The sequence below is a fragment of the Gobio gobio genome, assembly GCF_949357685.1.
Source record: "Gobio gobio genome assembly, chromosome: 1".
NCBI classification, from domain to species: Eukaryota; Metazoa; Chordata; class Actinopteri; order Cypriniformes; family Gobionidae; genus Gobio; species Gobio gobio.
In genome coordinates, this window is record NC_137097.1 from 73,113,610 (window position 1) to 73,133,399 (window position 19,790).

The 19,790-nt window shown below is 32.4% G+C and overlaps 1 protein-coding gene across 1 annotated transcript in view; it reads left to right on the forward strand.

Annotated features, from left to right (window-relative positions):
* The window catches only part of rbfox3b (RNA binding fox-1 homolog 3b), a gene marked incomplete at both ends in the record, with an annotated part of 149,682 nt that extends 132,650 nt beyond the window's left edge, over positions 1-17,032 (forward strand). The window contains 3 exons of the mRNA XM_079813739.1: positions 1,208-1,266; positions 6,078-6,156; positions 16,988-17,032. Of these exons, the coding sequence (XP_079669865.1) occupies positions 1,208-1,266; positions 6,078-6,156; positions 16,988-17,032 (183 nt within the window). The remainder of the gene's footprint in view (positions 1-1,207; positions 1,267-6,077; positions 6,157-16,987) is intronic.
* Positions 17,033-19,790: the final 2,758 nt, after the last annotated feature.

The following is a 19,790-nucleotide window of genomic DNA, read 5'->3' on the forward strand; positions in this document are numbered from 1 at the left end:
GGCATTCAAATCTGCCTCCATTTTGTTAGCAATGCCCAACTTCCAACGATCCAATCAATTCCCAAAGGAAGAAATCAAGCCCCGCCCTACATTTTATCTAATTTCAGAAGCTGTTTCACTCGGATATACGTCACAATAAGGAGAAAAAGACGATCTCAACTTCCGTTTCACGCCGACTTTAAACTTGATTTTCTCATTTATTTTCTTCATCTTTTCTCGTCCCATCTTCTCTCCTGTTGGCTCCTCTACTCTGGTTGTCTCTCTCTCTCTCTCTCTCTCCTCCGCTCATCTCCTCCTGTTCTCTCTCTCTCTCTCTCTTCCGCTCATCTCCTCCTCCGCTCCTCTCCTCTTCAGTGGTGTGGTCTGTTATATTTAGCGTGGCGTTCTCTCAGTGTCCTGATAAAGCCATGTTCTGTGTATTGGGCCGGAGGTGCTGACAGTCTGATTTATTACCCCGTGTGTTTCGCAGGCTGGGGCTCCAATCAGCACAGTCCCGCAGGAAGTTCACCGCGCCCGCTCCTCCTCACTTCCTGTCCCACGGGAACACAAGGGGAGGGGTCACGTGACCTCACAATCCCCCCGCTCGACCTCTGACCTGATTCCACTCCTTCGCTCACAAACTTCTCCCCGTTTAAACAGTTTTTGCAAGTGACGGGAACTCAAGCCGTCTCATCCCGTAGTGCTTATTTCAGGAACGCACAAGCCGTCCTGTCCCGACTGTCTCAAAAACACACTACTCTCTTTCTGTGCTGGTTTTAAATGCAGCACACATTATCAATGTAAAGCGTCCCGAAAGCGCGTGTTGCAGCGCCTCTCGGTGGGCTGCCGGATGTTCACGGACCGGAGAATGTAAAACATCGGCTGTTCTCGTTCTGAAGCTCTGATTAATGTGTGTTATTAGCCAGACAAATGAGCTCCACTCCACCTCAGAGTCTCTGCTGATTATGATACAAGCGCCACATACACAGAATCTGCTCGCTTTTCAGAAACACAGGAGGCGTCATATGCACACTTTTCTATCAGATGCTATGCTGCACACACACTCTCACAGGAAAACAGGGCAGGAGCTTTTCAAAAGGTACTAATATTCACGATGCATGCGTCCTTTGCAGAGAAGGCAAACCCAGAATGACACACAATCGGAAATGCTTTGAATGTGCATGGATATATAAATGCATCAGTGAGTGTTGTGTGTGTGTGTTTGCAGGGCGGATACGCGGCGTACAGATACACTCAGCCTGCGACGGCTACGGCGTACAGTGACAGGTACGTGTTCATGTGCCCAAAACACCACACTCATAACCTGCACACATCTCGGATATCCAGGTCAGAAACACAGTTCAATCTCAGCGAGATCTCTCTTGGACATCTCAATAATTTCTGTTAGCGCAGAGATGAGATGGACATGTTTGCTGATGGAGGTGTTATTGTGGCTGAAAAAAAAAAAACATTTGCATTTACTGTATTAAATTAACTGTGTAAGATTCAGTCGTTTTTCATTAAATATATATTTTTTATTATAATATTTTATTAATATCATTTTAAAATACATAACACTAGTGGGTGCTGGGAGTGAAGCAGTGTTATTATTTATATAATATTATTGATGTAAACCTTTATTTATATTATTTATATACTATTATCGATGTAAATATTATTTATTAATATTGGTAATATTTATTTCTTATTTTATTTTTATTTATTACTAATATGAGTATCATTTATTTTTATATTTTCATTTTTTATTTCAGTTTTAGCAATTTTTTATGTAAAATTATATTATTATAGTATTTAAAAAATGAGTATTTATTACCTAGTATTTATTAATATAATTAGTGTTTATTTTTATATTTTAACTTTTCTCATTTCAGATTAAGTCATTTTCTTATGTAAAATTATAATATTTTAATAATGCTTTGAGTATTTTTTTTATATAAATAGCATTTAGTTTATATTTTGAGTTCTCATTTTGTATTTGTTTAGTCATTTGTTATGTAAAATTGTACTGTTGTAGTATTTTATTAATGTTTTGAGTATTAATATAACTAGCATTTATGTTTATGCTTTCATTTTTATTTCAGTTTTAGTAATTAACTATTGTAAAATTATACTATTATTGTATTGCATAGTGTTTTGAGTATGTATTACTATTTATTAATATATAATTTATTCATTATAATTATTTTATTATAATTTTTGTTATTTTAATATTTCTTTGATAATTATTTTACTTTTAGTCATTGTATTACTCAAACTTATTTCTCTACAAAAAGCAATAACAACAACATTTGTAATTTCCATTAAGTTTAAGTTGTTTCTCCTCTTATATTATGTATAATATCTTGCAGCTTTATTTCACATAAGGGAAATAAAATCCAGTTTGTATGGCGAGTCTGAGCGAGGCAGCCATTTGCTAATGAGAAGGAGAAAGAAACATAATTCAGGAGCTTTCTTTTAATTTAACTTTTGCTTCTCAAGCTGATTTATGTTGCTTTAAAGGATGTTTGGATATTTGTACAGAAAAACAAGACCATAATACTGATTATACTGGTTACTGAGATGATGTTTTGCGGCGGGTTGAAGTCCGCGTTGTGCTTTTAGAGCAGCGTTCGTGCCAGTCAGCACACTCAACGTCCAGTTTCACACACACACATTAAAGCGCACATATATCTCTTACGGTAAAGCTGGCCTTGCGTTGGAGTCGTTGCCCGCGGCCGAGGGCTTGTGTTTTCTTATCTGCTCTCTGCAGACCTTCATTTGCAAGCCGTATGTGGAGAAGACGCAGAGAGTGGAATATGCGTGGCATAAATGAAAGGAAATGACACGTGTTGTCCTTCCTGTGGCGGATTAGTTCCAAACCAGCAACACGACACGAAGCCTGTGGCGGCATCTCGTTCACTTTCCCTCTTTCTTCTGCTCGTATGCTTAATTAGTTTTATTCTGTCTTCTTCTTGTCATCTACCTGAATGTTTTGCTTAGAACAACACAAAATTGGGTCACACTTTAGTTTAGGGTCTCACTATTAAGTACTTGTGCTTCAAACTCCTAGTGAAGTAGTTGTTCAGTTTATACTAAGGGATATACAGTTATATATAATATGAGCTTTATAAGTACTAATAAACAGCCAATATCCCAGTAATATGCATGATAATACGCAACTAGTTAATAGTGAGAATTGTAACTTAAACTAAAATGTTACCCAAAATTGTTTATGAGGGATTTGAGACAGGGAATTTGGCTTTTCTTGCATAGTTAACTTGCTCGCTGCCTCACCCGGTACCAAGGCCGATTTTTTTATAGAGACTTTAGAAACAGAACAGTGAATGAGTGTACTGTTGTAGTATTTTATTAATGTTTTGAGTATTAATATAACTAACATTTATGTTTATGCTTTCATTTTTATTTCAGTTTTAGTAATTAACTATTGTAAAATTATACTATTATTGTATTGCATAGTGTTTTGAGTATGTATTAGTATTTATTAATATATAATTTATTCATTATAATTATTTTATTATAATTTTTATTTTAATATTTCTTTGATAATTATTTTACTTTTAGTCATTGTATTACTCAAACTTATTTCTCTACAAAAAGCAATAACAACAACATTTGTAATTACCATTAAGTTTAAGTTGTTTCTCCTCTTATATTATGTATAATATCTTGCAGCTTTATTTCACATAAGGGAATTTGGCTTTTCTTGCATAGTTAACTTGCTCGCTGCCTCACCCGGTACCAAGGCCGATTTTTTTATAGAGACTTTAGAAACAGAACAGTGAATGAAATTCTAGGTCTAATTCTACACTAACAAAAGCTTTAACCCAAGTTGTTTTAACCCAAATATGGACAAACCCTGCCATTGGGTTAACCCAGCATTTCTTAGGGTATAGTTACGAAATAATCATTTTGAACTATTTGCGAATGATAATTTCATTCATTTGCATTAAAATATGCACATATGCATTTTTATTTGTATGCCTAATATGTCGAAAACATAAGACGTTTGTTGTCTCTTCACACTCAGGAATTCCATAAATCATGTAAATGCATATTTTCAAAGAAAAACTGACATATTTGAGAAAAAAGTTGAGTAGTTTGCATCACTGGATGTTACTGTCGATCGCTTGACATTTCTATTGAAAAACATTTGAAATGTTTAAACTGTTTTGCTTCTTTCAACGTTAAAGCTGACGCTTTGCACTGGAATTCACGCTCTGCTTCTGTGACCAATAAACCCCCCCTACTCTGATTTGATTGGCCATCTCAATCCTTTTGACATTGACGAACGTTGTGACTGCGTTCACACTAGACGCGACTTAAGCGAATAAATCGCACTATTTGCGCGTAGTTGGATGCTTGAATATTTTGAGTTTACTCGCTTCATTCGCGCATGGGAGGGGCTTCTGCCAGCCGGCTCATCTCGTTGCGTAATGGCTGACATGGATTGTTTTAAAATACAGCGGATAAGCTCAATTTGCCGGCTTTAGCTAGCTGGTAGTCTCAGGCCTATGTATAGCTCAAATTGAGTAAAGAGCGTTTTTTACAACTTACCAGACTCGCCGACCTCCTCACTCACTTTCTTCCAAGCAAGATCCTTTTTATTCCTGTTTCTATAAAGTACGAAGATGTATCGTACAGCACCGGGTATCCACATATGATTTTGTCCTTATTGTTCTCACTACTAGAGCAAAGCTCCTGATTGGTTAACGTGGCGCAAATATCCGGCAAAGTTCAGGTTTTCAACTTGCGCAAATTACGTGCATCAAACGCCCGAAACGCTCAATTCGCGCGAATCGCGTCATTCGCGCCACCTCATTCGTGCGACTCGCACCACAGAATGTCTATTCGCGTCTTTGCATTGACTTAACATGTAAATCACTCGCGCTTAACGCTTCATTCGCATCTGGTGTAAACGCACCATTATGCTGCGTTCACACCAAACGAGAATAGAGCGTCAAAAATGCATCTACCACGTCTAGTTGGACGCTTGAACATTTTGAATCCATTTGCGTGTCCACAGCGAATTGGACGCGCATATAAATCGAGCATTTGAAGCGAAATAGACGCGCGTTCAAGGCGTTCCAGGAGAAATATGTCATAAAACACCACTCTGCCTCTTTTCATTTTCATTAAAAATATATATTAAACATTAATAGCCACACAAATGTGGTCCAGGCAACTCCTACATTATCTTCACTGCATGTATATTTAAATATCCTTAAAAAATAAAGTTATGAAACTTCTCTTTGCCCTCAGTCAAAACGATTTGGCAGACAACAAATGATAGATTCATGACACCAAAGATCTTTTGTTAGATCCACACAAGACGAACCACTACAGGACATCAGAGCCAGCGGCAAACAGCAGAAGGACTGGCTGAGGAAAGGCTGCTCTCACTGGGGTTAATGAGCGCTGAGGGCCTGGTGATCGCCTGAATCTCACAACTCCAAAAACGCCAGATTATTTTTTTAAATTGGTGCTCTCTTCATAAATAAACCACAGATTTGAGTTTTAAACAACTACATTCTCACCTGAAAAAGTCTGAATTGTGACACAATAGTAGTACTTTTAAATTATGCAGGGTTTCTCATCACGTCACTTTACCACGTGACAGCAGCAAGCCGGTTCCTGATTGGTTAACGCAGCACGAATTGACACCAAAGTTAACATTTTTCAACTCGGGCGTCAGACGCTAATTCGCTTCAAACACGTGAATGCACAAAAAGCGCTGGACAAGCGAATGACACGGAATCGTGTCCATCGTCAACGCGCCTTTCCATTGAAATCACTCGCCCATGCCGCTCTATTCGCGTTTGGTGTGAACGCAGCATTAGGCCGCCAATTTGGCCATTTCTAATTATTGGAGGGCCCTGCCTGGTACACTTGTGATGCCGAGCGCTCGGGTATGAGTCCCTTGAAACAAGAGTCACGATAAAAGACTTGTAGAAGCAAAGCACGAATTACAGAACATGAGAGATTTGCATTTCACTGAATGGTGTAGGAACCATCTCCACTCAGAAACCGCTGCTTGATGTTGTGCATGTTAAAGCATCTCTTGATTCATGTTTCTGCAGTTATGGGAGAGTCTATGCAACTACTGACCCCTATCACCACACCATCGGCCCGGCGGCCACTTACAGCGTGGGGACCATGGTAAGAAAAACCACCGCTATAAACCCAGACACTCACACTTACTGTCTTCAGAGCTGATCACGGACCCTTACTTTCCATCGCATATGAGCCAGGATTGTTTAGCATGTGTTTCTGTGAGACGTCGCTGGCGAGAGGAAGTCAGTCGGTTAATGTCTGTTTTTAGCTAGCGTTTGCAGCTAACATCAAAGATGAAGGCACTAATGGGCCGTCAGAGCGAGGAGAGCTCGTCGCTGGCTCTCCATTTCCCCCAGATTAACGAGCATGTAACGCAGTGTGCCGTGGGACAGACTCGACTAACGGACGGATGGTTCATTTCCAACCACCTCTCTCTATCAGAACGAAACAAACGACTCTTATTTGGCACTCAATTTCTCAACGGCGAGTACGTCAGCGAAATAATAAATTAAAACCAAATAAGAAAGAAGCAGTGAACAGTTCCCCGGTGCAGCTGCTAGCTAAAAGCTTTCATTAATTAAGACGCTTTGTTTGAAACTCTCTTCATTTACTTAATTAAGACTGTGCCTGTACGATTTTCCTCAATTCCTGCTTCCCTGCAAATTTCCTTCCTTCCTTGTTTCTTCCTCAACAGTGTGAAAAATGAGCCCATCACGGAGGCGAAAAGCCCCGTCAGTGGCTCTGTTCCGACACATAGTGAGCTGTCTATCTAGAGAAGGCTTGTTAGCAGAGAAAACCTCTAGAGTTATACACTTTTACTGTATACCAGCTCCTTTTTTTAGTAGATTGTTGGTATATTTAATGATATTTATAATCAGTTTTACTCTTCTGTTTGTTGCAATGCATTCTGGGATTCTACACAATGTTGATTTTGTTCCTTGGCTTTTTTATCGACTCATTTTCCATTGCAAATATCTAAACATTCTTAAATCAAGATACATTTACTCAATGCAAAATTACATATAATAAAAATTTAAATGATCTGCTCAGTGTCTCGTTGGGTTTTGGGATTTGGTTCACGTTAGGGCTGTGCGATATTGAAGAAAAATGCGATATCCTTGTTAAATAATGCGATATTCGATATGCGATACAATATTGCTTTAAGTGTGTAAAATCTATTTCTTTCCCCAACTGATATCTTTCATTTAAAGCATAACCGACTGTGTTTACATGAATACTCATCAAGACAGCCATTTTGACACAACTGTGAGTGTGTGTATTTGACAGTTCGAGTGTGTAACAAGACACGAAAAAAAGAACGGCTTGTGCGCACGTTTCGGTGTGTGTGTGTGTCAGACAGCAGAGGAGTTGTTTTTCGCAAGTTATTGCGTATAATAACTCTTTTTAACGTCAAGCAAGTCACATAAGTAACAGTCGTGTGCTCAGTCTATTCTCTGCTATATGCATTAACCTAAAACGTACACTTTTCACAATGTTGAAGTAGCCTATTAAAATCATTAAGATATTCCGTGCCCTTGCGATATGCATATTGCGATATGTACATTTGCGATCTTTCGATAATTTCGATATATTGCGCAGCCCTAGTTCACGTTTATGTTTTCATGTCTTTTATTTTTTAATTTTGCCTCAGTCATGTCTCCTGGTTCTTGTCATGTGACCTCCTTGCCCTTATATGATCGTGTCATGTGCTTCCCTAGTCTTGTTCTGATTGGTTGGTTTAGTCATGTGTCCATAGTAGGGCTGCACGATTAATCGAAATCGAACCGCAATCGCGATTTGGCTTGTGTGCGATTATGAAAGCGCATAGGCTGCGATTTTAATGAAATAAATACCCAGTGTGTCAGTGAAGAAGAGGCTCTGTGATCAGTAAACGCTGCTCCATCTGAAAGCACTGAGAGTTTGAGTCGCTTATAACGTGCGTTTGAAAAAGAAACACGCGTCAAACATCTTCACAAACTAGTAATGTGAAGCATTCATAAACCTGTTGTCCAACCAAATGCAACGTTTAATAACATGTTTTAACTCACTTCATATCGTCAGTCGAGCTGATGTGGCTTCTTATCACAGAATGTCAATCAGCACTGAATACTTTATTATTATGAAAATACCCGAGAAGGCTTGAAGAACTCAAATACACCATATCTTGTCGCAGAAGTATTATCTTCATGTTTAATCAGTCAAAGCGTTTCTATCTTGGTTTTATTCAGCTACAGCGCGAGCTTCACATCAGGGATTTCCTGAAAACGAGCGATTACTTTCTGAGGCGTCTGTGGAGTTTGTGCTCGAGGGCGCCCTCTGACTTCCAGTATGAATTCGACTTTTGGGTAGAAAATAAGAAAAATAATACTTCTAAATGACAATCCAGATGTTTTTCTTCAATGTACAGGAGTTTTAATCCGCACTGTGGATGCATAAGAGGCTCATATTTCATATTAAAGACGTAGACTTTAAGAAATTGATATCGCAGATAAAAAAACACACATTTTTATTATAATATATATTTTTTTTTTACAATAAATCTTTAGACCTTTCTAATGTTTTTTAGTCATAGGCTGTCTGCATACTAGCAGGAAACCCATATTTTATTTTGTAAAATAAGTTTTCTGTAAAATATATTATTATTATAATACTGTTATATTTATTCTTAAATGCTATTTTACATTTTTAATAATGAAAATGTTATTGTAATAGTAATATTTCTTATTTTTATTTAGCAATAATCATAATTAGTATTATTATTAGCCATATTAATATATAAACACAAAATGTTATATACACACTTTTCATTTGTAAAAATAAAAAAATAATCGCACTTGAAATTTTAACCAGAATAATCGCAATTAGATTTTTTTCCCCAAATCGTGCAGCCCTATAGTCCATAGTTCTGATTGGTTCACTGTCTTGTCATGAGGTTGAGTTCTGGTTGTTCATTGGTTGTTAAAGTCATCTGTTCCCCTAGTCTCTGTAACATTAGTCCACTGAAGGCGAGTGTAGATGAATCCAAGTGCAGTTTTATTAAATCCAGAACGTGAACAGGAAAACGATGAACATAGACTTGGCTTGGCATAGAATCGACCAAAAAAAAATGATAAAGGGGATAAAACTCGACAAACATGAGGACTATATAGACGGTTTCAACGGCAACAACATAAACAAACGTTACTGCGCATGCGCGCTTTTGTGGCCCAAACTTAACTTCCGCTAGACGTCCGCAGAGAATCAATAACAACAGAGGCTGCGTTATCTTTCTCATACGCTATCATCTTTCACTTTAATTGGGCAACATTATCTTAATTTACATGTTTTTATTGTTTCAACATGTTTATTATAAATAATCTCCCATTTCTGTCTGCAATATAGAGTGGGGGAAACGCCCCCCTGTAAGGGTTAGTTCACCCAAAAATGTAACGAAACCGTCTATATACAGAGACTAGGGGAACACATGACTATGAGAACCAATAAACAGCCAGAACTCAACCTCATGACAAGACAATGAACCAATCAGAACTATGGACACATTACTAGACCAACCAATGAGAACAAGATACATAGACAAGGGAACCAATCAGGGGAGCGTTTCCCAAAAGCATCGTTAGCCAACTATGGTCGCAAAACAGAACAAGGGAAGCGCATGACATGATCATATAAAGGCGAGGAGGTCACATGACAAGAATCAGGAAACGCGACTGAGGCAAAATTACAAAATAAAAGACATGAAAACATAAACGTGAACCAAATCCCAAAACACAATGTGACACTGAGAAAAAAAAATGTGTTCCCCTTTGAATGAAGTTTATTTTTCTTGCCCCTTTGGCAGACATCATTTAATATCTTCATGTTGAACAGTTTCTCAAAAAAATGTGTCTTGTTCAGTTTTGTTATTACCTAATTAAATAAAAATAAAAAATCTGTAAATTTTCTGTAATTGAAACGCAGCTGAAATATAATATTAATAAACTATAAAAATTGTTTTTGGTCATTTAAATACAGCTGAAATATAATAAAATAAAATAAAATATGAATGAAATTAGATGGAAAACTTAACTTTATTGTTAATAAACTTTAAAAATAGTTTTTGATAATTGAAATATAATAAAATATAAATGAAATCAGATGAACAACTTAACTTTTGTTAATAAACTATAAAAATTGTTTTTGATAATTGATATAAAATATCAAAATAAAATGAATGAAATTAGATAAAAAATTTAAACTTTATTTTAATAAACTAGAAAAAATGTTTTTAATAATTTAAATAAAATAACAAAATAAAATGAATGAAATTAGATAAAAAAAATAAAATGTATTGTTAATAAACTATAAAAAAATGTTTTTAATAATTGAAATAAAATAAAATAACAAAATAAAATGAATGAAATTAGATAAAAAATAAAAATTATTGTTAATAAACTAGAAATAAAATAGTTTTTAATAATTGAAATAAAATAACATAAAATAAAATGAATGACATTAGATAAAAAAATTAAACTTATTGTTAATAAACTAGATTTTTTTAAATAATTAAAATAAAATAACATAAAAATGAATTAAATTAGATTAAAAATAAAACTTATTGTTAATAAACTATAAAAAATAGTTTTTAATAATTGAAATAAAATAAAATAACAAAATAAAATGAATGAAATTAGATTAAAAAAAAATAAAAAATTAAAATTAAAACTTATTGTTAATAACTATAAAAAATAATAATAATTGAAATAAAATATCATAAAATAATATGAATGAAATTAGATTAAAAATGGAACGTATTGTTAATAAACTAGAAAAATTTGTTTTTAATAATTGAAATATAATAAAATGAATGAAATTAGATTAAAAAAATTTAACTAATTGTTAATAAACTAGAAAAAAAATTTTTTTGGTAATTAAAATAAAATAAAATATGAATGAAATTAGATAAACTTAAACTTATTGTTAACTAAACTATTAAAAATAATTTTTGGTGATTGAAAATAAATAAATAAATAAATGAAACAAAATGTGGGGGAAAAAATGAAAATATAAAATTGGAAATGTTGCCTACTAACTAAAATAAGTTGAAGTACTAAAATTACTCAAATTAAAGCAAGTAAATAAGAATTTTTTTTTTTTTTAATTAGAGCTAAATAGAAATGTACAACAAAAGCACAAATCACTAAAACAAAATAAATAAAAAATAAATGCTAATTCAGAATGTCAATAAACACTGTAATAGCATATGAATAATACTAAATGAACACTTGATTTAAGAATGCATTCTTATTGGAAAACAAGACCAGGAATAAAACCACCTTTGTGCAAAGCCTTTGAGTGTGTTTTGAAGCAGCTCTCTGATGTCTAGTTAGGGGGCTCACTGGGTTTCGGAACAGACCCAGACCCGATGTGTGTTTGAGTACTGATGCAGAAGAACCACAGAGCAACCCAACCGATCTGTCAGAGCAACAGAACTGAGCAACACGAGATGCTTGTAAACCCCTTTAATAATGAGTTCGTCTGAGGTTACATTAAAATTTCTTTGCTGGTTTTCCCAGCGTCATGAAATTGCAGAAGGCTTCCACCCGGGTTCCCCCTCCAATGAAGGAGGATTATCCTTTGAAGGTCTGGAGTAAATTACGCGTACGGGCCGGTATCACAGACCAGTGCAACTTTAAAGAGAATAATTGTACTGGCCTTTGAACAGCATCGACATTAGTTTGATGTTTCGTCGGTCTATGATGCTTTCAAAGGCGACGATGCCATTCCTGCACATTATGGATAGAGCGCTAGTGCAATTGCTTGTTAGTGACTCTGTAATGAGAGAGCAAAAAAAAACACGCCGCACCAACCCTTGATCTCACGACTATTAAAGAGAAGTTTTCTAAATCAGAGTTTTATTGCTTTACGGTTCTGTCTGCATCAGCATTAGTGAACACACACACACACACACGCCGTTAAATCAATGCCAATAATGGGCCGAGTGGAATAAACTCGCCCACTTCCCAGTGGCCGTGGTTCCGGAAGTATGTTTCCCATTCATTTTCTCCATAGGGATTTTAGACAAAACACTTCATTGTAGAATCATAAGTCATGGACCACAAACTTTGATTTGCAGCAAAAGGTATTTGGAAATCAGGCACTAAAGTATGGAAGCCCGTTTATGCCACATAAGAAAGAAAAAAAACTCAAGCTCTGATAAATCGTAATTATGACATGCTAAGTCATAATTATGAGACAAAGCCGAAATTTTGATTTAAAAAGGTGAAATTATTACATACTAAATCAAAATTATGAGATTAAAATGTCACAATTATGACATTAAGTTAAAATTATGACTTAAGAAGGGATAATTATGAGATAAAGATTTCAAATTATGACACAAAAAGTCAAAATTTACAGGATAATTGTGTCAATAGTCGAAATTATGACAGTCATAATTATATGACGTCAAATGTATGACTCATAATTATGAGAATAATAAATCAAAATTATGACTTAACAAGTGATAATTATGAGATAAAGATTTCAAATTATGACACAAACTCAAAATTGACAAGATAATTGTGACAATAGTCGAAATTATGACAGTAATAATTATATCACGTCAAATGTATGACACATCATAATTATGAGAATCATAAATCAAAATTATGACATTAAGTTAAAATTATGACTTAAGAAGTGATAATTATGAGATAAAAAGTTACAATTATGACACAAAAAGTCAAAATTGACAAGATAATTGTGACAATAGTCGAAATTATGACAGTCATAATTATATGACGTCAAATGTATGACACATCATAATTATGAGAATAATAAATCAAAATTATGACATTAAGTTAAAATTATGACTTAAGAAGTGATAATTATGAGATAAAAAGTTACAATTATGACACAAAAAGTCAAAATTGACAAGATAATTGTGACAATAGTAGAAATTATGACAGTCATAATTATATGACGTCAAATGTATGACACATCATAATTATGAGAATAATAAATCAAAATTATGACTAAGTTAAAAATATGACTTAAGAAGTGATAGTTATGAGATAAAGATTTCAAATTATGACACAAAAACTCAAAATTGACAAGATAATTGTGACAATAGTCGAAATTATGAGTCATAATTATATGACGTCAAATGTATGACATGACATATAATTATGAGAATAATAAATCAAAATTATGACATTAAGTTAAAATTATGACTTAAGAAGTGATAGTTATGAGATAAAGATGTCAAATTATGACACAAAAAGTCAAAATTGACAAGATAATTGTGACAATAGTCGAAATTATGAGTCATAATTATATGACGTCAAATGTATGACACATCATAATTATGAGAATAATAAATCAAAATTATGACATTAAGTTAAAATTATGACTTAAGAAGTGATAATTATGAGATAAAGATGTCAAATTATGACACAAAAAGTCAAAATTGACAAGATAATTGTGACAATAGTCGAAATTATGAGTCATAATTATATGACGTCAAATGTATGACACATCATAATTATGAGAATAATAAATCAAAATTATGACATTAAGTTAAAATTATGACTTAAGAAGTGATAATTATGAGATAAAAAGTTACAATTATGACACAAAGTCAAAATTGACAAGATAATTGTGACAATAGTCGAAAATTATGACAGTCATAATTATATGACGTCAAACGTATGACACATCATAATTATGAGAATAATAAATCAAAATTATGACATTAAGTTAAAATTATGTCTTAAGAAGTGATAGTTATGAGATGAAGATTTCAAATTATGACACAAACTCAAAATTGACAAGATAATTGTGACAATAGTCGAAATTATGACAGTCATAATTATATGACGTCAAACGTATGACACATCATAATTATGAGAATAATAAATCAAAATTATGACATTAAGTTAAAATTATGTCTTAAGAAGTGATAGTTATGAGATGAAGATTTCAAATTATGACACAAACTCAAAATTGACAAGATAATTGTGACAATAGTCGAAATTATGACAGTCATAATTATATGACGTCAAATGTATGACACATAATTATGAGAATAAATCAAAATTATGACATTAGTTTAAAATTATGACTTAAGAAGAGATAGTTATGAGATAAAGATTTCAAATTATGACACAAAAACTCAAAATTGACAAGATAATTGTGACAATAGTCGAAATTATGACAGTCATAATTGTATGACGTCAAATGTATGACATGACATATAATTATGAGAATAATAAATCAAAATTATGACATTAAGTTAAAATTATGACTTAAGAAGTGATAATTATGAGATAAAGATTTCAAATTATGACACAAAAACTCAAAATTGACAAGTTAATTGTGACAATAGTCGAAATTATGAGTCATAATTATATGACGTCAAATGTATGACACATCATAATTATGAGAATAATAAATCAAAATTATGACATTAAGTTAAAATTATGACTTAAGAAGTGATAGTTATGAGATAAAGATGTCAAATTATGACACAAAAAGTCAAAATTGACAAGATAATTGTGACAAAAGTCGAAATTATGACAGTCATAATTATATGACGTCAAATGTATGACACATCATAATTATGAGAATCATAAATCAAAATTATGACATTAAGTTAAAATTATGACTTATAAGTGATAATTGAGATATGAAATTGACACAAAAAGTCAAAATTATGACATGCTAAGTCATAATTATGAGACAAAGTCAAATTATGACCTTAAAAGTCATAATTATGATTTAAATTATGATTTAAAAAGTTGAATTTATTACGTACTAAATGAAAATTGAGATTAAAATGTCACAATTATGACTTAAATCATGATTATGAGAATAACATGTCAACATTGTGACATTGTTACAATTATGATTTAAGAAGTGATAATTATGAGATTAAAAATTTAAATTATGACACAAAAAGGCAAAATTGACAAGATATTGAAATTGAAATTATGAGTATAAGTCAACAGTATGACAATACGTTGTAATTATTATTTTAGAAGCGATAATTATGAGATAAAAATTGAAATTATGACACAAAAAGTCAAAATTATGACATGCTAAGTCATAATTATGAGACGTCAAATTATGACCTTAAAAGTCGTAATTATAACGAAGTCAAAATTATTATTTAAAAAGTTGAAATTATTACACACTAAATCAAAATGTTGAGATTAAAATGTCGCAATTTTGACTTAAATCATAATTATGAGAATAACATGTCAAAATTATGACATCAAGTTAAAATTATGATTTAAGAAGTGATAATTATTACAAACATTTTGACCAAATTTGACATTAAGTTGTAATTATGATTTAAGGAGTGATAATTGTGAGATAATAAGTGAAAATTATGACACAAAAAGTCAAAATTAACCAGACAATTGTGGCAAAAGTCAAAATTATGACACTCAAATTTGTGACTTAAATCATAATTATGAGATTAAAAATTCAGTTTGAATTAATACATACTAAGTCATAATTATGAGAATAAAAATCCAAAGCTTCTAAAAAAAAGTTATCATGAGATAAAAAGCCAAATTCAAAGTCAAATTCTGATATACTAAATTGAAATTATGAGAATAAGTCAAAAATATAACATTGAGTTGTGATTATGACTTAAGAAGTGATAATTATGAGATAAAAAGTTGAAATTATGACACAAAAAGTCAAAATTATGACATGCTAAGTCATAATTATGAGACAAAGTCAAAATTATGATTTAAAAAGTTGAAATGATTACATACTAAATCAAAATTATGTGATTAAAATGTCAATATTATGACATTAAGTTAAAATTATGACTTAAGACATGATAATTAGAGATATTTACAATTATGACATAAAAAGTCAAAATTGACAAGACAATTGAGACAAAAGTCGAAATTATGACAGTCATAATTATATGAAGTCAAATTTATGACTTATCATAATTATGAGATAAAAAATTCAGTTTCTGAAAAAAATTGAATTATTACATACCAAGTCATAATTATGAGATAAAGTTGTGATTATGCGTTAAGAAGTAATAATTGAGATACATTGAAATTATGATACTGTCACTGACACAATTGTGATATAAAAATCAAAATTATGAAAAGTTATTATGCAATAAAAAGTCAAATTATTACATACTAAATTGAAATTATGAGAATAAGTCAACATTATGACATTGAGTTGTAATTATGATTTAAGAAGTGATAATTATGACACTGTCGAAATGAACGTCAATTGTGACATAAAAGTCGTAATTATGATTCATAATTTTAGCAGTATGTCAATTTCAACTTTTTTTTCATAAGACATCATAATTTTGATTTGTCAGTTTGACTTTTTAAAGTCATAATTTAAATTTTTAAAAGTCAGTTTCGACAGTATATCATAATTACATTTTTATCGAACAACTATCACTTTTTAAGTCATAATTACAACTTAATATTTACATTTCGGCCTAATTTAAAATATATATGTGACTTTTTAGTATCATAATTATTTTCCTGTGTGGCAGAAATGAGTTGTTTTGGCACGGAATCAATCCCTGTGGAAAGGCATAGAAACTTTTTTTTGCTATTGGCAAAAATGGGAACACAAATATTATATTTCTTGTTGTTGCCATTCAAAACTATAGAAGTTCACACAACATGACGACGTAAAAAAGGGTCCGTTGGGGGAGACAACAGCTTCTGTCTGGGGCAGTGCCCAAAAATAGACAACTGTGTGTGCCTTATTTACCCCTAAAAGTCCATGGTAGTAGCCTAAGGGTACGTGTTACTACTCTAAGGTACTAAATAAGGTGGAGAAAATCAATGGGATTTTTACCCTATTCTAAAGGAAGGAGGTTTGAGGGAGCTGGAGTTTGGCCGTTGCCGTGGCGACCAGCTTGACTCTGATTGGTGCTCTGTCATCTTTGATGTTGCAGGCGAGCCTTTACAGAGGAGGCTACAGCCGCTTCACGCCCTACTAGAGACTAAAGCACTGATAGCGCAAACTAACCCTAGACTCGCTCTGCTACGGATTTACTAAAATGCTTCCAGGTCACCCGATGACCTCTTCCCGACGACGTTCCCTCAAGCCCCCACTCCGTGGACGTTGTGGAGATCAGAAGAGTGGATTTACCGTTCTTATTTCAGACTTGTTTTGGCATTTGTGTTTGGTCTGCTTGTTAAAAAGGAGAGAATCAGATTTGTGTTTTACCACTGCTCATTTTATGTATATCAGCTGCTAGTGTGAATTCAGACATGAGACATAGAAATATATCTCAGGACTGGTTTTCTCCTTCCAGATTCACTGTATCTACCGCCAGCGTACTCGAGTCCAGCAGTGTGTGTGTGTGTGTGTGTGTGTGTGTGTGTGTCCGCGTCCGCGTGTGTGGTCTGAGGCAGCGTCTGCTTTTATTCTGAAGGGTTCGTCCCGCTCACGTTTGCACTAACAGGTTTACCTCTGGACACGGAGACAGGTTTCACTCACACTAACTGACGCTGAGTGTGTGCGTGTGTGCGTGTGTGTGTGTGTGTGTGTGTGCGCACATGGACATTGGTTGATTGCATAAAGTCATTTATAGGTTAACAAAGACACTTTGGGAGCAATATGTAGACAGAAAGGAGATTTAAAAAAATGTATATATATTAGGGCTGTCAAAAGATTAATCGCGATTAATCGCATCCAAAATAAAAGTTTGTGTTTACATAATATATGTGTGTGTACTCTGTTAATTATTATTTATATATAAATACAAACACACTCATGTATATATTTAAGAAATATTTGCATGTATATACTGTATATACATTTATATAATCTATAATATATATATAAATGTAAATGTTTTATTTATAAAAATAATATTTTTTCTTAAATATATACATGAATGTGTGTGCATTTATATATAAATAATAATTAACAGAGTACACACACATATATTATGTAATCACAAACTTTTATTTTGGATGCGATTAATCGCGATTAATCTTTTGACAGCCCTAATATATATATATAATGGAACATAAATCGATTTAAGAAAGCATAAGGAGATTTATTAAGACAACAGGAGGTTTCAGATATGCAGAGAAATTAAAATAATAATAATTAGATTTAGGAATATATATGTAAGGAGACAAAGTTTAAGTAGACAAATACAGATGTACAGGAACACAGGAGAAACGGACAAGTCAGAGTTATGAAATTAAGTTGTAATTATGAAGTGAGGATTTTTTTTAAATGAATTTTGAACTCATAATTAGATAGAATTATTAAGTCATAACTTTGACTTTATATGTCAGTTTCGACTTGTCATAATTATGACTTAATTATGTACATTTTGGCTTTTTTCCCCTCATAATTATGACTTGTCATAATTACTCATTTGCATGACTTTTCAGCTCATAATTATACATTTTTAAATTATAACTATGACTGTTAATTTTGACTTGCCATAAATATGATTTTTTATTTCTTAATTATCACTTTTTAAATCATAACTATGACTTAATATGTCAATTTCGACTTGTCATATATATTACTTTTTATGGCTTTTTCTCATTATTATGACTTGTCCATTTTTACTTAGTATGTCATAATTGCTCATTTTTATGTCATAATTATGAGATAATTATGACTTTTTAATTGTGGCATCATAATTATGACTTTATGTCAATTTTTGCTTTTTTCTCATCATTATTACTTGTCTTTTTTGACTTATGTCATAATTGCTCATTTTTATGTCATAATTATTACTCTTTAAATCATAACCATGACTTGATATGTAAATTTCGACATGTCATAATTATGACTTTTTATCTCATAATTACGACTTTTTAAATCATTACTTTGACTTAATATGTCAATTTCAACTTGTCATAATTATAACTTTTTATGTCAATTTTGACTTTTTCTCTTAATTAAGACTTGTCCCTTTTGACTTAGTATGTCATAATTGCTATTTTTTTTGTCATAATTATGAGTTTTTATCTCATAATATCACTTTTTAATTTCGACGTCATAATTATGACTGTCAATTTTGGCTTTTTTCTCATAATTATGACTTGTCCATTTTGACTTAGTATGTCATAATTGCAAATTTTTATGTCATAATTATGAGTTTTTATCTCATAACTATGACTTAATATGTCAATTTTGACATGTCAGTTATGATTTTTTTATCTCATAATTATGACTTTAAATCATAATTTTGACTTAATATCTCAATTTCGACTTGTTTTTTTATGTCACTTTTGACTTTTTCTCTTAATTAAGACTTGTCCCTTTTGACTTAGTATGTCATAATTGCTAATTTTTATCTCATAATATCACTTTAATTTTGACGTCATAATTATGACTATGTCAATTTTGGCTTTTTTTCTCATAACTATGACTTGTCCATTTTGACTTAGTATGTAATCCTACTTTTTAAATCATAACAATAACTATATATGTCAATTTCAACTTGTGGCATAATTATGATTTTTTTATGTGAATTTTGGCTCTTCTCATAATTATGACTTGTACAGTTTCACTTAGTATGTCATAAATGGGCTTCCATACTAAAGTTGGCACGATTCTGTCACAAGTAGATAGATTGAAGAAAACACACTGAGATATACAGCGAGGCATAAAGGAAAGTGTAAAGCGAGAGAAAGAATGAAAATGTTTACACACAAGCATATCAGCAGAATCTTTCCCTCCTGAAAATAAAGGTTCCAAAAGGGAGTTTTCGCAGTGATGTC